This window comes from Leucopleurus acutus (genome assembly GCF_964270905.1).
Source record: "Leucopleurus acutus genome assembly, chromosome: 10".
Lineage (NCBI taxonomy): Eukaryota > Metazoa > Chordata > Mammalia > Artiodactyla > Delphinidae > Leucopleurus > Leucopleurus acutus.
In genome coordinates, this window is record NC_139153.1 from 41313055 (window position 1) to 41337858 (window position 24804).

The 24804-nt window shown below is 51.0% G+C and overlaps 1 protein-coding gene across 1 annotated transcript in view; it reads left to right on the top strand.

The window, feature by feature from the left end:
* The window catches only part of CCDC12 (coiled-coil domain containing 12), a gene marked incomplete at its 5' end in the record, with an annotated part of 52288 nt that extends 28640 nt beyond the window's left edge, over positions 1-23648 (top strand). Inside the window, 6 exons of the mRNA XM_082847791.1 lie at positions 4069-4136; positions 14800-14879; positions 16499-16560; positions 16806-16840; positions 17889-17965; positions 18063-23648. Coding sequence (XP_082703917.1) covers positions 4069-4136; positions 14800-14879; positions 16499-16560; positions 16806-16840; positions 17889-17965; positions 18063-18148 — 408 coding nt within the window. The 3' untranslated portion in view covers positions 18149-23648. The remainder of the gene's footprint in view (positions 1-4068; positions 4137-14799; positions 14880-16498; positions 16561-16805; positions 16841-17888; positions 17966-18062) is intronic.
* Positions 23649-24804: the final 1156 nt, after the last annotated feature.

Consider the following 24804-nt stretch of genomic DNA (forward strand, 5'->3'; position numbering starts at 1 on the left):
GCTCTTCTGGAGTTGGTGGAGAGAGTGGTAGTTAAGTTAGCACAGAGTTAATGAAGGTGATGTAGTCCAGGCTCATGGCTACGCCTACAAGAGCTCTAGGAGACGTCCCCACACTGAGAGGGACTTGGAAGGGACACAGAGGCCTGATGATGAGTAGGAATGACAACAGGCTTGTGTCTTGGGCCCAGAGGAGTGACAGAGCCTGTTGCCTGGGAACCTCAGAAGGCTGCCTTGAGGAGGTAGCCTTTGAGCTGGAGTCCAGAACTGGCCAGAGGGTGGGCTTTGTTCGGGGTAGTCAGAACGGACAGATCAGGATTTGGGACAGAGGGTCCGGTGTCAGGGTATTCTGGACAAGGCCAGTATGGATGGGCTACAGGGAGAGTGCTGAGGCCTTGGGAGGCTGCACCTTGAGGAGAATGCTGTTCCTGAGGGTATGGGGACCAATGAGAGCTTTGAGCAGAGGACACCCTCCGTCCATGTGGATGGATAAGGTGGAGAGAGATGTAGGGGAGATGGATTAGAAAGAGGAGGAGGGTGCAGCAGGCTGCTGTGTTCTCCAGAGTGTAGCAGGTAGCTGGCGGCAGGCAAGGGTCGGGGGAATAGCTGTGGGCTTGGCTGTGGTGGGGACCTATCAGGGTGGGACAGAACATGGGGTTGGAAGGAGGGAGAAAGGCGGGAGATTGGGGAAGGGTGTGTGTAGGCGGGGCTAGGCAGCGAGTTACATTTAAGGGTCTGGGGGTGGGTGAGATGTCTCTAGATTCCCTGGGATGCTGTGTACCTCGGGCCCTGCCTGCACTCCCATGGGTGTCCTCCAGGGCTTAGACCTAGGCCCAGGCTGGCTGTGACTGGTCTGAATGCACGTGGCCAAATCTGAACTGTGAGGGGAGCATGGGAGAGGTGACTGGGTTCAGAGCTGGTTTGAGAAACTAAGTGCCTCTCCTGTCTCCTTGGCAAAAATGCAAGAGTTCAGGAGGACCTTGATCCAGAACCCCAGCTACCACTGACAAGATTCTGTGACCTTGGGACAATCTTTCCTTTCCGTGGCGGTCATTTGCCAGCTTCCCCCATGGGTTGATTTGAGGACTCGGAAGGCGGTGGTCCTGTGAGCCCTCCAGTTCTGAGGGCCTTCGAGTCTCTCAGGCTGGGTGGGCCGTGAAACTGGTCAGTGCCTCCTACCACTGTCCCAAGCAGTGCAAGTCCTGCCTTGTGACCTAGGCCAGGGTTGCCCCAAAGCCATTTCCCTGCTCAGAGATGCTCACTGTGCTACCTGAGTTGCCTTTGAGTGGGCCGACTGGAGCGCGCCTCGTCCCTGCACTTATGTGCCCTGTTCATTTGTTCACCGGCTCCGGCTCCACGCACATATGGGTACCATTCTTGAGCCCCTGCTCTTGCACAGCCTCCCAGGCTGGGGTCTTCCTTAACCTCAGTAGTCTGCACGGCCCACCAGACTGCGGGGCATGTTTTTAAAATGTCATTTAGATCATTGGGTGTTTTCTCATTAATGAATAACTTGGCCTTTGCCGAGACACTTGAGTGTCTCCGGGACCCCAGGAGGGTGGTGGCAGCTGCGCTGCTGAGTTTGCCCTTGCTCAGGGGCTGTGAACGTGCATGGTGTTTGCAAAGGAGTTGCTCCCAAAGGCTGTTTCCACAGTCCCCAACCTCTGCCTCCAGCTGGCCCAGGTTAACAGGGCCCTCATGGAAAGAAGCCTTCCTGTGGGCTTGCCCATCAGCCCACTTCGGGGGAAAGCTGAGCCTTTGCTGCTCTTCCACCTCTGTCCTTTCTCACCAAGGGGAGGTGTCTGCCACCTTCTTCCCCTGCTGCAGGACCTCTGGCCATCAGGGAGTCCACTGGCTGGCAATTAGGAAGGAGCTTTTAGTTCCTATGTCCTGGCTTCTGGCTTCCCATAATCACTAGCATTTGTCAGGGAGGGGTGCATGCAGCCTGGGAGCCATGTGGGGAGCCTTAACATGTTTCTCAGTTGAGAGTTTGTACGCCTGCTCCCCTTACCTCTTTGGCCATCACCAAACAAATGCTTCTGCCCCAGGGCCTCCCTGCCCAGCCCGTCAGCAGGCTCTTGGGAAAGGCCTCTGGTCCTGCCTCCAGCAGCTCTGCTCCCGTTGCCCTGGAACACTGGCCAGAGCCCTCTGTGATCGGCCCCACCCCTTGACAGCCTTACCTGAATTCACCTGTGCCCTGCCTGCTGCTCCAACCACCTGTGTGTTCTTCAGACCACACCCCGCCTTTGCTCAAGCTTGCTCCCCTCTGGGAGTGCCCTTCCTGTTCCTGTCTCCCCATCCTGTAACACCCAAATTCTGCCCACCCCTTAGTAGGAAGGTAGGAAGCCCCCTACCCACCCCACAGACCCATGTTGACCTCACTCATGTAGCTGTTGTGGTTCCTGCTGCCTCATCCCCAGGAGACTGAGCCGCCCTGGGTTGAGAGAGCCAGGGGAACATCTTGCTCTATTCACATCACAGAAACCTTTCTCTCGTCCAGGACTCCGAGCCTGGTTTGGGTGGTCTCCTTGCCCATAGGTGTGTGGCCAACGAATGGCGCAGTCTGGTGGTTTCCAGGGTCTCCACAATGAGCACTGGCAGGAAGTGACTCATAATGCAAATGCCACTCTCGGGGAGGCCGTTGTCAGTGACATAAACAAATCTCTAGGAGAGGTGATACAAGGAGCTATTTTACTTACAATTTATATGTTCTTTTCTCCATTGCAGCAGGTCCCCCATGGCAGGGGCTTCCAAGTGTCTCCTCGGAGCATGCTCCAGCAAGTCAAAGGCAGGTCATGGCCAGTTATCGGGCACATTGATCCCCTCTGGAGGGCCAGCCCTGGCACGCAGGGAGACCCCGGGCAGGGCTCTGTCCCAGATTTTCTCAGGACAGACACTGGGGGCGTGGGCGCATGCGAGAGCACACCCAGTGCACGCCCTCCATGTTCGTTTGTCTGCAGGCAGGTCTGATCCAACTGCAGTGGTCACATGGTAAGGAAGAAAGCCCAGGAAGGTGTTTCCTGCTGCAGGTGGAAGCAGCATGGGGGTGTCCTTCTGCTGGGCCCTCGGCGCACCTGAGAGCAAGCATACACTGTCAGGGTTGAGAGGAACATGGCTTCTCTAGACTTACAAAGAGGTGGGGAAGGGGGAAGAGGAAGATAACCACATTTAGAAATTTTTCCCATGGAAACTTCCAACTAATTCCCCTTCCCTCCGTCCCCCTGAATGCATTGCAGGAGTGAACCTGTTACAAGCCTGGTCCTAATTCGAGTTATGTTGCTCCTAAAGGGAACCAAATAGGTGTTTCTGGAGAGGCCTCTGGCCTGGAAGGCAGGGGGTGGCGGTCAGGAGACCTGAGCTTTTGTGCTGCTCTGCTTGCTGGTGACTCTCCCGACGCATGAGGGTGGCTGGTGGCCTGCCAGCATGGGCCCTCGGCGGCACTGACCAGCATCATCTCTCACCACCTAAGACCTTCCACCTCTTCCTGCTAGTGTTCTCTGAGGGCCACCCTGGTCTGGGCCTGGGCTGGGATCATGGTTTTGTTTTGTTTTGTTAATTTATTTATTTATTTTTGGCTGCATTGGGTCCTTGTTGCTGTGCCTGGGCTTTCTCTAGTTGCAGCAAGTGGGTGCTACTCTTCGTTGCGGTGTGCGGGCTTCACATTGCAGTGGCTTCTTTTGTTGCAGAGCACGGGCTCTAGGCGCGTGGGCTCGGTAGTTGTGGCGCGTGGGCTTCAGCAGTTGTGGTTCGTGGGCTCAGTAGTTGTGGTGCACAGGCTTAGTTGCTCCACGGCATGTGGGATCTTCCCGGACCAGGGCTTGAACCCGTGTCCCCTGCATTGGCAGGCAGATTCTCAACCACTGCGCCACTGGGGAAGCCCAGGGTCATGGGTTTTAAATTCTGCTGAGGGAGTTGAGGGGTGGGAATTGTGGCTCCAGCATTGTGCCCCGTCGGTTGCAGCAGGCATGTGCCCTGCTTGGAGGCTGGAATGCCAAGCTGGTCCTGGCCAGGCTGTCTAGCTCCTGGAAGGAGTGTTAATTTGAGCAGCTCGTTTTCTCCCTTCCTTTGCAGGACAAGGAAGATGGGGAGCCAAAGACCAAGCAGCTCAGAGAAGGGGAGGAGGAAGGCGAGAAGCACAGGTAATGCCTCACACGCAGCTCTCTGCCCTGCGCTCTCCTCCAGTACCTGTTGGCTTCCACATCCTCCCAACTCTGCGTTCAGTCTCTACCCCGTTGCTTCCTCTCCACCCCATGGCTGCCTTGTTCAGACAGGACAGTCTTACAGTTGGAACCTTCTCTGCACCCTTTCCCCCACTGGCTATCTGACTCTTAGCCACCAGCCTTTTATTCCAGACCCTCATGTCCCCTCACTCTTCTCTGAAAACACTTTGGGTGACATGGTTCTACAGCACCTGCAGAATCAGGTCCAGACTCTCCCTGGTGTGTGAAGCTCTGTCTGAGCCAGCAGCCCGGGCACCTGCTCACTTGGGGGAGTAGATCTTGATGCCCTGAGAAAGCTTATCTCAGTGGGCTGTGGTTTGAGGGGGTGCAGCAGGTGGGGAGGGGTGCTCCCCAGAGGAAGCTGGACCAGCACTCGGAAGCAGGCCTTCCTGACGCCACAGCCTGCTGTTTCCTTCACCAGTGTGAGTGGAACCCTCCCCAGGTGCAGGCCCCTCATCCCTGCCTTCTTATTCAGGAGCTGATCTCAGACGAGATGGGGCTTTTTCAAGTCCACAGGGGCGCGTGTGTGTCTGTGCACGTGGGACTTAACACTTTACAAAGTGTGTTCACGCCTTCCTCACAGCAGCCCTGCAGGGTCCTTGCCATCTCCCTTGTTATCACAGAAGGCGACAGCTCTGTGCTGAGAGGCTGGTGATGCTCAGTGGTGGTGCAGGGACCCTTGTCACCCTAGCACTGGGCTCTGGGGTGTCTTGTTGGACCTTGGCCCCCCCCAGCACAGCACGCGGCCCTCTCTGGTGACAGAGATGAAGGCCAGGTCATTGCTCTTTTGCCAAGTGACTGCAGACTTGGGCGCTTGGGGGTGGGTCTGTGGTAACTGCTCAGAGACTCTTTGGCTTTCTTCTGGTTTGTCCTTAGGTTTTTGATTACTGACTGGAGCCTTGAGTCATTTTGCAGATTCAGTTGTCTAACCAGATACAGTGCGGGACCAGGGGTTGTGGCTGAGGAAATGGGAAAATCCAGCAGGATTGGAGGCAGGCACCCCAGGACCTCACCCCTCACCAGCCATGCTGGAGAATCACCCACCTTCCTCTCTGCCCATGCTCCTACCCATCTGTCCAAGGAGACCTATTTAGAATCGTAGCTGTTTTAGTTCCTTTGGCTTTCCTTATAGGTTTTAGAATCAGCTTGTTAATATCTATTTTTAAAGCTTGCTGAAGGTGACTGAGAGTAAAGAGTGACAGAGGAGGACAATGATGTGTTGTGGAAACCAGGAGAGGAAGGGGGGTGTGGCTTTCTGGAGACGGTGCCCTTCCCTTCATCCTAACCCATTCCTTAGTGGCCCTGTGCATGGGTATTTCAAGGAGTGTGGAAGGGATGGACCGTCTCATGTCAGTTCCTCTTAAAATTTCAGAACGTAGGCATCATTCAAGTGTACGTGTTTGTATTGTTGCCTACTTATTTAAAATAAACTAATACAAAAAAGAATAAAATAAAAATAAATAAAAAGTTTGCTAGAGTTTTGATTGGTATTACATGGAATCTACAGATCAGAATACCTTTAAACATTTTTTTATTACTCTCTTCAGGATAAATCCTACCGTATTCCCCTACAACCAAATCCCCATTGAGTGGGAGTCAGTCCCCCGAAGGTCGACTAGCGTAGGCCAGGCTCTGTGGGAAGGAAAGACGAGTTCCCACCTCCAGAAGGACCCCTGCTTCTCCTCTGGGCTGGATCTGCCCTCTCCCAGCCAACCTTCCCTCTTGGTTAATTGCACGGGCGCCCATGACTCATCTCTAACACAGCCCCCTCCTTGCCGCCTAGGTAAGGTGTGATATGGCAGCCCTGGAAACCTGGCCACAAAAAGGGGCATTTATGTCAGTTGCTGTTGTTTTTTGTAAGCCCTCAGTCACTTCCTCCTGATGGCAAGTTGGCTAGTGTATGCCGTGGAGGTATGTCTAGGGTAGGGTTTGTGGCCAACAGTCGTGGCCACCCTACCAGGTGGGAGGAGGGGGCCGGTGTTGCACACTCTGTTGGGCATGGAGCGGGGGAGCGTGTCTTAAGTGCCTGAACAAGCAAGCCCCAAACCCTCAGCTCCCACAGCCGTCACCTCCCCTTGGCTTAGGATTGAGGTCTGCACCCAGCCAGAGCTGTCACCATTCAGGGACACCCTGGGTGAGTGTCACGTACTGGAGAAGGAACTAGGCCACGAACCTTCCTTCCTCGGGGATGGAAAACCGGTTCTCCAACTCCATATGGAGAAAGGCCCCACCCCAGCTGAGGCCCGGCCCAGCCTTGTCCCAGTGCCCAAGCCCTTTCGGCTGACAAATGCCAGGCCTTCTCGCATCTGCCGGTTGGGTCCCCAGGATGGTGGCTTTGCACCAGGGCGTGCTCGCAGACCCATGACGTCAGCTTGATTCGGCAGATATTGCTGAGCTCTCGTGGTGATGCTCAGAGCGGCCCCTGCCCCCACTTGCTGAGTTACCTCACTCCCGCTCCAGGCCGGAATGTCGTGGCCCTGGATAGAGGGGCTGGACTGTGGCTCCGTGACTCGTGCTGAGGCAGCAGCACAGAGACCTGCGGCCGCCCTGTTTTTCCTGATCCTGTTGCTCGGGACTAGGCGCAGGAATGTGGAAGAGTGAATCAAGAGAGAACTGGTATAAGGGATGTGGTGTCGTGGGAAGCCGACTCGACGTGTGACCGGGCCAGGTGCTTCCCTTCGTGTAGGGGGAGAGTGGGAGCACGGCTGGGGCCTTTCTACATGGAAGACAGTCTTCGTCTTGTATGTTGTGATCTCCAGTGCCTCGAAAGTCCTTCTCATTAAACCTGTTCTGGGGGAATGTTGTGATCCACCGTGAGTGAGGAAACCACAGTTCACACAAGTGAAGTGACTCGTCTAAGATTCCCCAGCTGAGAGGGAGGGGACCGGCACTGGGACCCCTCCTCCATCCCTGTCTGGTGTGCAGGCAGGGTGGAGAACAGCTGAGCTCATCCAGCTGTCATGTCACAGATGGGGAAACAGAGCCCTTCCCATCCTCTGCATGCGAGCTCCCGGGCAGGCCAGGCCTGGTTCCGTTGCACCGCCTTCACTCTCAGTGCAGTGGCCTTTGTCCCATGTGTCCTCTTGGCTGGGGCTCTAGGGGTGGGCATCAGGGCTGCCGACAGCTGTGTGGTGGAGAGAGAGTGTTTCTCTTGGGCAGCCTGCAGCCTGCATTCTGCAGCCCAGGACGGCCCCCAGAGTGGTCTGAGGGATAGATTGGGCCCCAGGAGAGTGGGGGACAGTGAACCGTGCAGGCTCTGGGCCCTGCCACCACCTGGGCCCCGACAGCCAGTGTGGCCACTTCAGTTCTCATCTTGTGGGCCCTTTGGGATTCAACTTAGCTGCCATAAACCTTTACTCCACGCCTCTTTTTAAATTTAAATTGATATTGAAAGTACTTAAAGATTTTTTCAATTGTCGGAAATTTAGTAAATCCTATTAGCCTGTATCTGTGAATATCCTTCTGTTTTGTAACCTTTTTCACATACTGTATCTTTTTTGTTGTTGGTGGTGGTGGTGGTTTTTTTTTTTTTTTTTTTTTTTTTTTTTTGCGATACGTGGGCCTCTCACTGTTGTGGCCTCTCCCGCCGTGGAGCACAGGGTCCGGACACGCAGGCTCAGCGGCCATGGCTCACGGGCCCAGCCGCTCCGTGGCATGTGGGATCCTCCCAGACCAGGGCACGAACCCGTGTCCCCTGCATCGGCAGGCAGATTCTCAACCACTGCGCCACCAGGGGAGCCCCACATACCATATCTTGATCATCTTTTGATAAACATGCTTCTATAAAATTCTCAATGGCTGCTTAGTATTTCTTTGAGAGTGCCGTAATTAATTTTTCAGTCCTTGAGTTTTGGCATATCAGCTGTTTCTACTTCTTTAAGTGCCCATCAGCTATGCATTTTCAGGTGGATTGGGGGCAAAGCTCAGCCTGTAAATTTATTTATTTATTTACTTAAAATTTAATTTAATTTAATTTATTTATTGTTTTTGGCTGCGTTGGGTCTTCGTTGCGGCGTATGGGCTTTTCTCTGATTGTGGTGAGCGGGGGCTACTCTTAGTTGCGGTACACGGGCTACTGATTGTGGTGGCTTCTCTTGTTGCAGAGCACCGGCTCTAGGCGCACGGGCTCAGTAGTTGTGGCTTGTGGGCTCTAGAGCGCAGGCTCAGTAGTTGTGGTGCACGGGCTTAGTTGCTCCACAGCATGTGGGATCTTCCGGGACCAGGGCTTGGACCTGTGTCCCCTGCATTGGCAGGCAGATTCCCAACCACTGTGCCACCAGGGAAGCCCCTCAACCTGTAAATTTAGAGAAGCTGGGCTGGGCTCTGTGGAGTCTTGGGTGGGAGTAGGTGCAGACCATGTGGCTCAGATGCGATGGCAGCTTCAGCTGGACAGGGGCCTGTCTGAACTAGCTCTTGGCACATTCAAAATAACCAAGTGAAAAATCACTCTTAGATAATCATTGTCAACTTTTTAATTAATTAATTTTAGTTTTGACTGCATTGGGTCTTTGTTGCTGCGCACAGGCTTTCTCTAGTTGCGGCGAGCCGGGGCTACTCCTCGTTATGGTGTGCGGGCTTCTCATCGCGGTGGCTTCTCTTCATTGCGGAGCACGGGCTCTAGGCCTGTGGGCTTCAGTAGTTGTGGCACATGGGCTCAGTACTTGTGGCTCACGGGCTCTAGAGCGCAGGCTCAGTAGTTGTGGCACACGGACTTAGTTGCTCCATGGCATGTGGGATCTTCCCAGACCAGGGCTCAAACCCCTGTCCCCTGCACTGTCAAGTGGATTCTTAACCACTGCGCCACCAGGGAAGTCCCTCATTGTCAACGTTTGGTTGTTGTTTTCTGTCTGTTAAATTTCTGTTATATGTTCAGAACAATCCTTTGCAGACATTATTTTCAGTGGTTATATAATGATCCATGTAATGTCTGGGTGTATCTTTATGTATTTTATATATATTTTATTTTATTTTTTTAGTATGTAAAGGATTCATGATTCATAATGCAGAAGGTGTTAAAAGACACACAGGGGAAAAAAATCTTCCTTCACTCCCAACCTCCTAGCTGCAAGACCACCTTGAGGGCCAGCTGCTTGGCTCCTTTCAGAGGTGGACTGTGCACAGATATTCAAATATGCTGATATATATCCCCCCAACCCCCCACATACACATGCTTGTTGTTACACACGTGATAGCACACTATACTGCCATACTACTGTTCCTCACCTCGCTCATGTCAATTTGACAGTACATCTTGACATTCATTACACAAAAGTTCATAAAAAGCATCTTCCTTGTCCCTTTGGTCATGTGGCGTTCTATTGTTCATATGGGCCAAAGGGCACATAAGCAGGGTTTGCATGATGCACTCTCCCCGCTAGGAGAGGGTTAGCTCCAGGAGGGGGCTCTTAATGTCTGTGTCCTCCAGAGCACCTTAGCACAGGACTCCCCTGTTTTGCAGCCTTAGACCAGGGGAGTCTGAAAGGCTCCTGGTTCTTCTCTGGCCTGGCTCTCTCCACCATCTGCCTTTGGCTCCTGGAGAGCTGGGGATCGGCTCACATTTCCTCAGTGTCTGGGCATTGCCTCAGGCGTAGGAAGAGCCTGTGCAGTTGGAATCTGTCTTCTTTCCTTATCCAGAAGATTTCAGTCCAGGTCCATTTCACACCTAGTGCTGAGCAGAAAGGGCTGTAGATATAAGCAGTAAGATAAGAAGCCAGGCTCCTGGACTTACCAGTAACAATGCCAAGTTCATGGAGATCAGACATACTGGAAAGGCAGGTAGTAGGCTGTTCTTTGGCTGGGCCTCAACTGCTGGGGTATGTCCTGGCCAGCCCTGCCACTTGATGTGCAATGTGCAGAAACAGGCGCGTCCCTGCCACCCTGTGGGCCACACGAGGACCACTTTCGATCTGCTTGCGCAGTATTTTGAGAAGGCTTGGTAGGCCATGCGGGCTGGGCATGGCCCAGCCATGGGCTGCTGGGCTGCTCGTTCCCACCTGCACTCAAGGGTTACTCTCTGGGCTTTGGAGGGTTGACCGTCCCATTTTGGGACAGTCTGCCATGTTCCCCTCCTAGCAGTTAGAGAGCTCTCAGGGTTTAGGAAGGGGCTTCTGGGGCAGCAGTGTGGAGTGGGAAGGTAGCACTCCTGGGCAATTTGACCTTTGCTCTGCAGGACACCACTCTGTGCAGTGTTGATGTCCACATTCTGTGTCACCCACAGCCTCATGAGAAATGATACCTTTGATTTCCATATGGAAGCCAATGAAAGCATGACACTTTCCGTCCTGTCTCAAAAGCTTCAAAGCTGGATTTGAACCCAGGTCACACTGTTGGAAGGCCAAGGCTCTTGTACCCTCTCACCCGAGCAGCTTCCTCGTTCTAAAATGGGGATAGCAGAACCAGCGTTTGGCTCTAGTGGCCTCCAGAAGGGTGAATTCCAGATGCCAGTGCTGCCTGATGAGTGCAGTCACATCCCACCCAGTCTCCAAGAGCTGTGACAGTTCCAGTCACTGCAGGGGGAAGCCCCCAGGACGGCAGCCTGGGCCCACCTCGTGACCCTCTTGTCTTACCATTCGTTTCTTGGCTTTCCTGTTGTGTCTCAAGTCCGATCTTCTTTTGGATTTTTTGTTTTTAATCTTTCCATGTCCTTCCTGTTATCTTGCTAATAATATACTCCTTTCCCTTTTAGAGGTTTCCACAGCGATACAACATACATCCTTAACTTATCAAAGTCTAATAACAAGTCACATTTTACCATTTCCCATACAGTGCCACAACCTCAGAACACTTCAAGGCCATTTGCCTCTCTTCCTGTCTTCTGTACTGTTGTTGCTATATTTGAAATCCCACAAGTCATTATTACTGTTTATACAGTCAATATTCATTTAAATTTACCCACGTATTTACTCTTTCATGCTTCTCAAGGAATGCATTTCATTCCTTCCTGAGTTCCATGCTTCCATATGAGATCATTTTCCTTCAGTCTAAAGCATTCCCTTTAGTATTTCTTAAAGAACAGATCCTCTGATGACTAATCTTCCCAATTTTTCTTTAGCTGGAAGTCTTTCTTTGAAGGCTGTTTAACCTAGCTTTATAATTCTGGTGTGGCATTTTATTTACTTTTGGCCCTTCCCATGTATCTCTCCATTGTCTTACGATTTTCATGGCTTCTGTTGAAAAATCAGCTGTCATTTTCAGTTTCTCCTTTGAAGTTTGGGTGTCTTTGTCCAATTTAAGAATTTGTCTTTGGTGTTAAGTAGTTTGACAGTGATTTGCCTAGTTATGCTTTTCTTTGGAGTTCATAGAGTTTCTTTAATCTATGGCTTGATGTTTTTAATTAATTCTGTAAATTTTTCACTCATTATCTCTTTAAATATTGGTTTGCGGACTCTAATTACATGTATGTTAGATCTTTCCACCATGTTTCATATGTTTCTTAAGTTATTTTCTGTATTTTTCAACTTTTTTACTTCTGTCCCTCAGCCTGGATATTTTCTGGCTTATCTTACAGTTCACTAATCCTTTCTTTAGCAGTATCCACACTGCTGTTGAACCCATTTATTGATTTATTAATTTTGATTCTATTTTCACTTGTAGAATTTCCATTTGATTGATTTTTACAGTTTCCGAAATTCAGATCTCTGCTAAAATTCTTTTTTTTTTTTTTTTTTTTTTTTTTGCGGTACGCGGGCCTCTCACTGTTGTGGCCTCTCCCGTTGCGGACTCTCAACCACTGCGCCACCAGGGAAGCCCTCTGCTAAAATTCTTGATCTTGTGGTATACCTTCCTGAACTTTTAATAATTTCAATTAACGCACATTTCATTTCTGATACTATATTCCAGTATCTAGGTCTCCTGTGAGTGCATTTCTGTTATCTTTATTTTTTTCTCTTGGCTTTGATTGAATTCTGGATATTGCATATGAAAAGTTCCAGAGATAATTTGGGATTTTGAATAGTTTATTTTCCCCCAGAAGGAGTTTATTCCAGCTTTTGGCGGACATGGATACCCTGACCTACCCTTTCAGGACTGATGAAGAGGCTTCCTCTCACTGAACACAAATTTTTGTCTCTTCAGCCTCATGAGATCGCAGGAAGCTCTGCTTGGTCTCTCGGCTTTTCTGCTTTTTTTTTCTACTTGTAAAAAGACAAGTGCTTTAAGGGGAAAGAAATGCCCTAAGCCAGGGTCACCTTGTTGCACTTCCCTTCTTTCTGTGATTGCAGCCCCTCAGGTCCTTGTTGCCGTGGTAATTCACCAACACACAGATTTTTTTTTTTTTTCCACACAGAGTTTTTTAAGTTTGCAGAAGGAAGGAATTAAACCTTGTTCCTTTGTTAGAAAGGCCAGGCCCCAGAGCAGAACCCAGTGCCCCATGACCTCTCCAGAAACTTTTGCCATTTGGTGGTAAATAGGGGTGGGGTGGGAGGAGCAGTTAATTGGACATTAGTGAGGGTCAGTCTCTTCATTATCTCTCAACAGACTGAACCAGGGAAGGACTTGAACCTAGCTTGACAGAGCTCGACACACCCAGCATAGCATAGCCTTCTTGTTTACAGATGTGAAAATCGGAGCCCAGCATGGGGCACTTCCACAGTGACTGGGACCCAGGTGTTCTTGAGTGCTTGACCAGTGCTCAGCTCTAGGGGAGAACAGGGGACAGTGGCCGGCGGGGCTACCGGGGGTGCTTCGGGTGGTTGCTGTGCAGCCAGCCCACCAGACGCTGCTGCTCTTTCCTGTTGCTTCAGGCCTCTCCGTGTCTCCTGCTGTGTCCTCCCTCATTCCGGCTAGTCTTCTGAAGCCTGGGCAGCAGGGGGTGCTGGAGGTGTGGGTGCTTGTGGTTACTGCTATGAGCTCTGGGTACAGCTGCCACCAGACTCTCCTCTCTCTGATCTCTTACAAGACCCTGGAGCCAGTTTCTGAGAGTGACAGGTTTTTTTTTATTCTCACAAATCCCCACAGTTTTCTTCCCACACCCAGTTTCTCTTCCACTTTTCTCCCCACCCTGTTACAAACGAAAGTCAATGTACCGATCATGCCCCACTTTCTCTCCCAGTGCCTTAGTGACCTGGCATTTACCTCCAGGCATTAGGGGATGGTGTCCCTGCTCCTTAGAGGAGGTAGACCCTGGGAGTAGGCAGCAGGCTTCCTCCACACAGGCCATGCTGGTACTACTCCCAGGCACACAGGTTTAGCCAAGCCCCAGGACTGCAGGCCCTGGGGGCCCTGGCAGAGGGCAGGGGGGCAGGTGAAGCTGGTGAATAGGGGACTGATTTGGTGTCAGAAAACCCCCAAGTTCAGACCACTGTTACTTGCTAACTGTGTAGCCACAGATACCTCCTGCCTCCCTTCTGGAAAAGCTTGTTTGCCCAGGGGCTGGAGAAATCAGCCACACATTTCCCTGGCACAGACAGAGGTTCCATAGATGACAGACCACAGGAGGCCTCCTGTTGAGAAAATGTTCCCAGGATTTCTGAGGCGCCGGCAGTCCTGAGAGGGCTCAGAAGAGGTAGTGGGGAAGAAAGAGGACCCACATCCCAGTCCCATCTGGCTAACCGGTTGGGGAGGCCACTTCTGCCTCCCGCAGGGCCTAGATGGTCTGTCCCAGTGTCTCTGTCTTGCCTTTATTAAGCAGCAGCCCCCAGGAACTCTCTCTTTGCTACCCTGTGGAGTTAGCCAAGGGCCCGTCCTGCGGGCAGGCTGCTGTGTGTGGGAGTCGGGGTTTGATGAGCTGCTGAGCCAGGGAGGCCTCCAGTGAGCACTTGGTACAGCCAGCCCTGCCCGAGGAGACTGCAATAAGAGGAAAACAACACCACGGTCGCTGGTCAGTCCTAGTGTGCCATTCTGGCTCCTTGTGGCCGCTACCCCTTCATGGAGGAGGTCGTGGGATCTTCTCTGGTAGATTTAAAAAACCCCTTGCAGGGGCGAGGTATGTGAACTTCTCATGGCTGTCCAGGTGCATTGTGGCTTTCCCAGCCTTGCACACTGTCATGCCTGTTCCCTCAGCCCTTGCTGGCCAGCACACCAGACCCTTGCCACCAGTAGCTGAGGCTCCAGGGCACGAAGGCTCTGAGGAGCAGGTGGGGCTTGGGGAACCAGTGGGTGACCACTGGCTTCCTCTTTTAGGAGTAGCTCTGGCCCTGGCTTGGAGTCACAGCTTGCCTTGTCTCAGACGCTGCGACCACTGCTGTATGACCCTATAAAAATGGTGCAGTCTCTTTGACCCCCAGTTCCCGTAACTGTCAAATGGAGATAATGCTGGAGAGACATCCAGTGAATGCTCTCTGTGCACCCCTGACCCCAGCTCTTGATGAGAACCTACAGTGCAGGTGGGGCTTTGGGAGAGCACCCAGCCCGGCTGCTAACTGGAAGATGAGGAGGCTGAGGCTCGGAGAAGGGAGCCTATCACAGTGAAGCTTCTGTTCCTGTGCTGTCCCCCTTCACCAGGTCATCTCCAGAGAGACCAGAGGAAAGTCCAGGAAGTAGCCAGCTCCTATGGCTTCATCACATGCCAACCTGCAACCTGTATAAGGTGAATGAGACTGTGTTATACCTTACTTTCTCTCTGCTTGTTCTCTCTGCCCTTTAGGGAACTCAGGCTGCGGAACTATGTCCCAGAGGATGAGGACCTGAAGAAGAGAAGGGTGCCCCAGGCCAAGCCAATCGCAGGTAGGTGGGCTGCATCTCCACCTCTGTTCCATGGCACTGTTGGTTGCCTCCACCTTGGCAGGTGTCACCGTCTCTTGGAGAATAACTGACAGTGCCGGGGCTGGAAGTTGGGCCTCCAGGACCCTCCGTCACCATCTTGTGGCAGATGCACAACTAGAAGCAGTCTGGGCACTGAAGCGGCCTGTTGTGCCTGCTCTGCCCTGCTCACGCCCTGCCTTGGAGGCTTTCCAGGGGCCTGTGAGGGAAGTGGCCACATCCCCTCAGAGGACCTCTCCGGGCTGAGAAGTGGAAGTGGCCCTGGGGCCCTTGGACAGCAGGGGCAGGGTGAGGGGTGCTGCGGGCCCTTGGAGGGTCAGAGTGAGAGACGCTGAAGACGGGCTGACCATCCAGGTGCTTGGAGAGTAGTGGGCGGGCAGACACCCGCCCAGCTTGGGGCGTGGCAGTGCCAGAGCACAAAGGATGGGCAGAGGTGTTCTCACTGGTGGGATGAAGGGCCTGGCCCGGAGGCTGCCCAGTCACACCACGGTGTGGGGAGCTGCACAGCAGCCGGAGCATCTGGCCAGCTGCAGCCTGTCCAGAGCCATCCACGCTGGAGATGCTGGGGTGCTTCCTATCATGCAGATCCCTGGCCCTGGCCGTGTTTTTTATTCTTTGTTTTTATCAATTTTTAATTATGTGAGTAATAAACTAATAGATACATTTATCTTATAAAAGAGTAAAGTGTTGCGCATTCAGCCACACTCCAGTCTGCCTCCCCATCTCCTTCGGCCCTGAGATTCACACACTTCCCAGGTGATCTGCTTCATGGTTTGGGCCTTGCCGTGGTGAGGCAGTGGCATGGTGGGGAGAGTAAGGCAGGACAGAGGACAGGGACGGGGAGCTGGTCCCATGTCTCAGGGTTAGCACTTGTGGCTGGAGGGAGGTGAGGCAGGGCAGAAGGGCCATGAGGAGACCCGGGACAATGGTGAGGGGGGTTAGAGGAAGCCCATGGAGCCCAAATTTGTTGTTCTTGACATCTGTCCCCACAGGGTCAGGGCCCTCCTGGTCAGGCCACCCAGAGGCCCGTTGTGCTGTTGGCAGCTGGGTGGAGCCGGGAGGTATACGTGGGCAGGACTCCTCAAGGTGGCTGCCCCGCTGGTCTTGGGAGCACAGATCTAAGAGTGGGATGGGAAGAAATGCCACCTGTGCCCTGGCCATTCCCAGGGCACGTCCTCAGAGCCCAGGAGCCCCAGGAGGGTATGGGAAAAGCCAGTCCTCAAGGCCCTTCCCAAAACCATACTTTGGATATATCCAGGCAACTGTCTCATTTCCCAGCTGGGGATCCTGGGACTAAGAGAAGCACCCATGCTTCCTGGCTAGAGGTCTTGGCTCCATCTACTCTAGCTGGCTGCCGCCTGCTGGCCCTCCTTCATCCCCCGATTGCCTTCGTCCTGAGAAACCCAAGCCCTTCCTCCAGAGCTGCCTTTGCAGGATCTTCACCTTTAGGTAGTTAGGGGCCAAGGGGAGAGGCGGGGCAAGAAAGCCCAGACTCTCCCAGGGACCTGCGGCTGCAGTTTGCCAATCTGGGAGAGTGGTGGCTCCTTTCCGACCTGCCTCCGTTGTTGTCTTGCGCCCTCTAGTGGAAGAGAAGGTGAAGGAGCAGCTGGAGGCCGCCAAGCCAGAGCCCATCATTGAGGAAGTGGTGAGTGCCTGGGGGTGTCCCCATCCTCCCTTGCTCCTTCTGTGGGTCCTTTTCTCCTTCCCACCTGCTCTCTTCACACATCCTTCCTTCTCTTCACTTCTTTATTCCCTTTCTACCTCCCTGTTTCCCCTCAGCCCCCTCCTTCCTCCTCCCTTTTCTCCCCTTTTCCTACCTCTGTCCCCTGTCTTCTAATTCCCTTGGGGCTAAGCCCTTCCAGCCCTGACATGTGTCTCCTCCCTCCCCAGGACCTGGCCAACCTCGCACCCCGGAAGCCTGATTGGTGAGTGTTGCCCATGTAGGACCAGTGCAGACTGACTGGGACACTCTTGGTGCTAGGCATGGGCTCCGGCTGGGCCTTTCCCAGCCTCGCAACGGGAGGCAGGCAGTGTAGACATACAGCTACAGGAGATTATTAATGTCTGAAGTAAGTGCCGAGAAGGACGTAAGTGGAGAATGAGAGGGACATGATGGGGAATGACACCTAAGGGTGGGGAGGGGCTCGGGCAGAGGGGGCTCAGCAGTCCCCTCCAAAAGTCCCTTCTGAAAGGATGAGGGCCCGCCCCACCTCAGAGAGCTCCATTTGAACAAGGCTGACCGTTGCCCTCAGGGAGCCATAGGGTAGAGGCCAGACGGTGGGAAGGGCAGATGAAGGTTTCTGTGCCAGTTCTGCCACCAGCTAGCCTGTTTTCCTTTGGCCTCAGCTCCCTCTGCAGTGAAATGGGGATGCTCATCCTTCATGGTGCCCCTTTGACTGGGCAGAGAAAGAGGGCGAGAGAGGGCCGTGTGTTCGCTTTACCTTGGTCCAGAGGTACCAGCCATTTCCCTCTCACTTGCAATTCTGTGTCAAGTACGGCACTAGCTGAAGGTGTTCTGATATGATGAAACAAAAGCATGGGGTGCGTGTCCTTGGAAACCCAGATCCAGGGGGAATAGGCTGTGTGTGCACTTCTGGAAGCTCCTGGTGGTGAGGGTGAACGTGTGGTCGAAGGAGGAGCAGGACCTCCAGCGGGCCAGGGCAAGTCACTCCCTGATGGAGACCAAGGGGAACAGACAAAGAGAGGACCCTAAGAACCATCTGCCCTGTACACCTTGAGTCGGTCCCCTGTGTTGGGTGGGTCTGTGGTGTCCCTGCCTCACTGGGACTGGCAAGGTTGGCTGGTGCTGGGTTTTGGAGGACACAGAAAGAGAGAGGGGAGGAGCATCCTGACCTCAGGCACCTGAGTGTGATTCCTGATGCCGGAGGGGCTGTGGGAGGGGAAGGCCCCAAGGCCACACCAAGCCAGCCTTCAGCCTCCGGCCTCCTCCCACCTCCCACCTCCCTGCTCCAGGGACCTCAAGAGAGATGTAGCCAAGAAGCTGGAGAAGCTAGAAAAGCGGACCCAGAGGGCCATCGCTGAGCTGATCCGTAAGTGCGGGGCCTGGTAAGGCAGCGTTCCCTGCCCTCTGGGTGGTGGCGCAAACACACGGCCCCTCTCCACTCCTCCTGTCTGCCACCCTTCCAGGTGAGAGGCTGAAGGGCCAGGAGGACAACCTGGCCTCTGCAGTGGCAGCCACCACCACCGAACAAGAGGCTGGTGACTCCGACTGAGGCACGCCCTATCCCCTCGCCGCCCGCCTTTCAGGCCTGTTCTATAGGAGGATGGTCTTGGGCAAGGGTCGGGGCTGGGCTTGCCATCACCTCCAGTTTGGCCTCAGAACAGTCACTCCCTGCCTAGCGGTCTGAACCCCACCCCTCCCCATGCTGTGAGGTCGGCTCCTTGTCTCCTGAGTGGTCCCCAGCGTGCTGAGTTGGGGCAGAGCCAGCAACAACTCTGTGGGCTTGCTGTATCTCTACATATATATGTTATTTTGAATTTTTTTAATGTCTGGAAATAGAAACAAGCAGACCCCTGTATATGGCAGAAACCTCCTGAATATTTGGGATACTCTGGGTTTGGGCCCCAAGACGGGGCAGCTGCAGAGGTGATGTTTAATATGAGTAAGCCCTGTGTTGGGCTGAACATGTTGAGGCTGGAGGGGTGGAGAAGGCCCAGGCCTGACCTTCTGGGTCCAGGTTTCTGGTCCAGTCCTTGGTCAGCGGTGATCATCTCAAAATCCTTGGGTGACAGAGATAGGCCTTACAGTAGTTTGTGGGATACCTTGGAGAGGCTCCCACTCTGGTCCTCTGTGGACCCCCTCGCAGTGAGAAGGAAGCGACTGGGCCCATGAAGGGGGTGAGCTGTGCCTTGGCAAAGCCTCGACTCTGGGCCACTACAGATTCGGGGCCCCTGGCACTGCTCGTTCACATTCCACCCACAGCCCCAGCAGCCCGTCTCCCCACTTCACCGGCCAGAGCTAGACGCTGGCTTCCCTGGCACAGGGCACCCGTATGGGGGAGGGTGGCCCATTCTGCTAAAGACTGGGGTATTGTAGCCTGGGTTTCGGGGGTGGTCTTGGACCCTGGGTCCCCAGGGTCCTGGCTTCAGGACCGTGAGCCTCCTCTGTGGAGCTGACTCTCCAGAATGACCGGCTGGCCACAAGTCTGACTCCAGGTACCTGTGACCATTTAGAGTTTCATCTCCTCCAGGATGATCACACTCTTAAGTTTCCTTCATGGTTTCCCCTTGAGCCTCCCACCCCTGCCCTGAGTCATCCCAGTGTGTTCCTCCCTCCGTGCCAGCTTCTAGGAACACAATGGCCCAGCTCTGGTAGACGGTGCTGAGGACTCGGGCGGTAGAGGTGGAGGGAGTGTGTGCACACAGACTGTCACTCATACAATAAAGTAAATGGTTTAACTTAAAATTATGCAACTCCTCTAAGAAGATAATTCTTGGGCAGGGAGCAGAAACTGGCAGCTATGAGTAAGGGCTGAAGTGGTAGGTGGCTGACTGCTGTGGTGAGCAGTGAGACAAGGCCAGGACTGATTCCCACAACGGACAGGGATCAGACATGCCCCACAGGTGTCAGGACTGGAGCCAGGCTCTCTCTGCATAGCCAGGGTCTAGAGCTGGGCTTCCCTTCCTAGGAATAAAGGGTGAAAAGATGCCCCCACCTCCTGGGATTGCAGTTGGAAGCAGGATGTTTGTCTGTGGCAGTGTAGGACTCACACACCTGTGACTGGCAACTAGGCTCCCACTCAGCACCAGAGTAAGGATATCCCCACTGTATGAGAGCCCAGAGAGTTAATGAAAGGTTTGCTTCTGCATTTGCAGCCCTGTGTGCCCTATAGAACAACGGCCCTGCAGGGAGAGAGAAAAGCAAAAACTATCACCCATGAGGGACACTCAAAAATTATAAAATTCATGAGAAAATCCAGTGCCATAAAGAATGGCCAGCAGCCCAACAAGTGGGAGAATTTCTACTTGAAGAAAGTAAAACGATAATATCCTAACAGGCTTTAAAATGAGCATTTGTTTTATCACCAGTGAGATCAAAGAGGGACTTTCTGATCTCACACAACTCAAGAACAGGGATTTGGTATAAGAAACAACTGATTAGAAATCTTGGAAATAAAGAATGTTTATTTATTTATTTTTTTAATTAATTAATTTATTTATTTTTGGCTGCGTTGGGTCTTCGTTGCTGCATGCGGGCTTTCTCTCGTTGCGGAGAGCGGGGGCTACTCTTCGTTGCAGTGCACGTGCTTCTCATTGCGGTGGCTTCTCGTGTTGCGAAGCACAGGGCCTAGAGTGCGTGGACTTCAGTAGTTGTGCCACGTGGGCTCAGTAGTTGTGGCTTGCTGGCTCTATAGCGCAGACACAGTAGTTGTGGCGCACGGGCTTAGTTGCTCCGCGACTTGTGGCATCTTCCCGGACCAGGGCTTGAACCCGTGTTCCCTGCATTGGCGGGTGGATTCTTAACTGCTGAGCCATCAGGGAAGCCCAAGAATGTTTATTAAAGTAAGAAACTCACTGGAGGAGCTAAATGATTACTTATAGTCAAAGAAGGGATTAATAAATTGGAAGTAAAGTTGAAGATCCAAAAGGTGGCAGAGAGAGAGAAAGAAGGAGAGAGAGGGGATAGGTTGAGAGCCCTGACGTACTGGTAGCTGTCCTTTAGCTGATAGGAATTCGTTTGGGAAAAGAAAACTGGAGAAAAAAGGTACTTGAAGAAGAAGTAGCAATCACTTCTGTTTCTGGCATCTCGGTAGGATGGTTGCCTGAAGTGATCTTCCCTTGGAAAACAGCTAAAAATACTAGGTAAATAAATATTGACAAATGCTTTTTAAATGCATCAATGATCTGGCAAGAAAGTATGGAATACTCAGGCCAAAAGGTAAGAGAAGTGGCAGAATGCTGAAGCCTGACCTTTGCCCTGGAGGTATTTGACAAGCCAGGTGAAATCGAGCCTTGGTTTTGGAGGCCCTCAGTGCCTGGTGGGGCCCCAAAGGGCAGCACCCTCTGTAAACTAATAATCAGTCTGTACTCTTGACATCCCAAGGGGAGCTTGAACCCTGCCAATTACTGGAGTAGAATAAAGTCTCCCTTGAGAACTGAGGCAGCCCTCCCTCATGTGGGTTTGCACACGGGAAACCTCAGGTCAAGATTTACAGTGGTCCCAGAATGTGGTGGTCTCAGACACTTGATAGAAGGAAATGCAGATCCGACCTGAATGAATCTTTATTCATCTTAGTCGTCAAAGAATCCCCACCAATAAAGTTCCAAGAAAGAGGAATAGCTTACAGAAAAGTTCACGAGATATACTAGGCAACAAAGCACTCAGAGCAAAGGACATCAGAAAGAACATGGTAGCATGAGAGTTGCAAAGACTTCAGACATTAGAATTATCAGTCAGATAATTTCAATGTTTAAAAATGATTTAAGAACTAAAAGAGAAGCTTGAAAACCAGAATAGATTTGCAGAAGAACCAAAGTGATGCTCTAGAAGTAAAAATTATTATAGCAATTTAAAACCTTGTATCTGTGAATTAGAGCCAAAGAGACAATTTGTGAATAGGAAGCTAGATCTGAAGAGGTTATCCAGAATGCAGCCAGCACGATGAACAGATCAGTAGTGTAAACAAGAGGCTAAGAGATATGAAGGATAGAGTGAGAAGATCCAACTTGTGGTTGGAGTTCCAGGGGGAAAAAAAGGCAAAAATGGGGCAAAGGTCTTTTTTTTTTTTACATGACTGAACTTTTCAAAATCACCAGTCCACAGGTTCGAGGTCAGCAGTTCTCAAGCTGGGCAACCAAAAGACATCTGCAGTCAAATGTTCTGTCTCTTGTTATGGGTGGTGACTCATTAGGTATGTTCACTTTACAAATATTCATTGAGCTGTACATATACATTTTGTGCACTTTTTGTATGTTCATTACAGCTCAATAAGCAAGTTTGCCTCAAGTTTTTTCACACTTTGTATTAATTATAAATTGCTGCATACAAATTACCCCAAATCTCTGTGGCTTAAAACAACAAATCATTATTTTCTGACAGTTTCTGTGGATCAGGAGTTCAGGAGTGGCTTAGCTGAGTAGTTCTAGTTTGGGGTCTCTTTGAAGTAGCCGTCAAGATGTCCTCCAGGGCAGCAGGCAACGCAAGGCTCGACTGGGGCTGGAGGATCTGCTTTAGGACCGTTTCCACTCCCAGCGCTCACAGGAGTGCATAGAGAAGCATTACGCACCCACAGTTCTTGCCGCGTGCACCTCTCCATAAGGCTTGCATGAGTGTTCACATGTGGTAGAGGCTGGCTTTCCCCAGAATGAGTGATCCCAGAGAGGAAGCAGGAGGAAGCTTTAGGGTCTTTTATGACCAGGTCTTGGAAGTGATATTCTGCCACAGTCTGTTTGTTAGAAGCAAGTCACTGCATCCAGCCCACGCTCAAAGGGAGAAGAAAGGGAGAAGAATTAGGTTCCACCTCGAGGTGGAGTCTGAGAATTTGCAGACGTGTTTAAAAACCAGTACATACGTGAACACATTGTAATAAATTGTCAGAACGAAAAGACCAAGAAACAATCTTAAAATTAGAGATTATATTTTCTTTCAAAGAGCAAGCCCACAGCAAATGTCTCAAACACAGCCGGTGTTAACTGGAATGGTACCATCTGGCATCAGTGTTAACTGGACAAAAGGTAATTGTCAACTTGAAATTCTATACCCAGAGAAAATATGTTACAAGTACAAAATATTTTTAGACAAACAAGATCAGGTTTTGTCACCAGCAGACTTTTTAAAAAAATCTATCTTGAGGTAATGAAAATATTCTAAAATGGATTATGGTGATGGTTGTACAAGTCTGTGACTATGCTAAAAGCCATTGAATTGTACCTTTAAATGGGTGAATTGTATGAGGTATATATTATATCTCAATAAAGCTGTTTTTTTAAAAAAGAAATAAGCATTCTCCTTAAAAAAAAAAACAAAAAAAAACTGAATGTCTTTTTTTGAATGAATGTCTTCAGACTGAATCCCAGATGGAAAATCTGAGATCGTAAGAAGGAATGAAGAGAAAGAAAGTGTAAATTTAAGTAGACGTTAACCTTATAAAACAAATATGTGTTGTGAAGTAAAAGTAAAACAAGGGCTAGGGTACATAACAACAATAATAGTAAGTCCTGAGGTGAGCGGTGATTGGAATTACAGCCATCTACCAAGCTCACTCAGGAAGAGAGCAAAGACTCTGGTATACAGACAGGCTGACATTTCTAGGATAATGCTAAAAATAGAAATAGAGTGATAGAATGTACCCCTTCTTTTTTTCTTTTTTTTTCTTTTTTTTTTTTTTGCTTCACTATGCAGCATGTGGAATCTTAGTTCCCTGACCAGGGATCAAACCCCTGCCCCCCCTGCATTGGGAGCACAGAGTACTAACCTCTGGACTGCCAGGGAAGTCCCTAGTACCTCTTCCAAAGAAATTAAGAAAAAAAAATGGACTGAGAAAAATAAATTATCCAAAAGAAGGCAAAGAGAGAAAAAGGTGGGACAGATAAATCCAAATATGTCATTAATTACTATTAATGTACCTGTTCGCTTTTTTTAAAAAAAACTCTTGTCTGATGTCATTTTAAAAAAGAAACCTAAACCCAGTCTTTCAAACAGATTGAAAGGGATTAGAAAAGCTCTGTCATGCTCAAAATCAACAGAAGGAAGCTCAGCTAGCTGGGGTGATGCCAGACAAGGGAGACTTTCAGACAGAAGGGTTACTAGCTACCCTGGTGTGCTGTGGAGCAGCGGGCCTCCCACCTGCCACATGTGGGAATGCTGGTTGGTAAGACCACTTTTGAAAAAGTTGAACTGGTGCACAGCCAGTGACCAGCAATTCCACTATTAGTGTCCTAGAGCACTGTTGCACAAGAATACCGGGAAACAGGGACAGGAACCCTAATAGAAGCAATGTTCATAATAGCACACATACACACAGTAAAACACAATGAGTTATTGTTTTGACAGTGGAATACTCTATAGCAAGGAAATGAGCTATAGCCCCGTGTAAGACTGTGGATACATCTCAAAAGAAGCAAGTCAGACTTCCCTGGTGGCGCAGTGGTTAAGAATCCACCTGCCAACGCGTGGGACACGGGTTCGAGCCCTGGTCCCAGAAGATACCACATGCCACGGAGCAACTAAGCCCGTGTGCCACAACTACTGAGCCTGCGCTCTAGAGCCCACGAGCCACAACTGCTGAGCCCACGTACCACAACTACTGAAGCCTGCGTGCCTAGAGCCCACGCTCCACAACAAGAGAAGCTACCGCAGTGAGATGCCCACACACCACAACGAAGAGTAGCTGCCGCTCGCCACAACTAGAGAAAGCCCGCACGCAGCAACGAAGACCCAACGCAGCCAAAAATAAATAATTTTTTTTTTTTTAAAAAGAAGCAGGTCACAGAAGAAAAGAAGTATGAGACATTTGTGTGATGTTCCAACACAGGCAGAGTAGAACAATATACTCTCTAAGGATACACACATGGGTGGTAAAGTCGGCACAGAAGAGCAAAGGCAATGCTCCTCATCATCAGGCTTGTGGTTAGCTCTGGGAAGGGGCCCTCTGAGGTGTTGATAATGTTCTTTTTCTTGGCTTAAGTGGTGGGAATTCATTTTATTCTTTATCCATTCATTTTCTCCATTTTTTTTTTTTGGTTGTATATACTGTATTTCACACAATTTTAAAAGAAATTTCCAGAATTCACAACCTAAATTACTCGATGAGTATGAAGTAGAATTTTTTTAATGGCTACATCTGCAGTTTCACTACAATGGTCAAGATTAGAACATTGAGGGGAAAGAGGAAAATCCAACAAGCTACAGGAGGGGAAAAAAAACAAC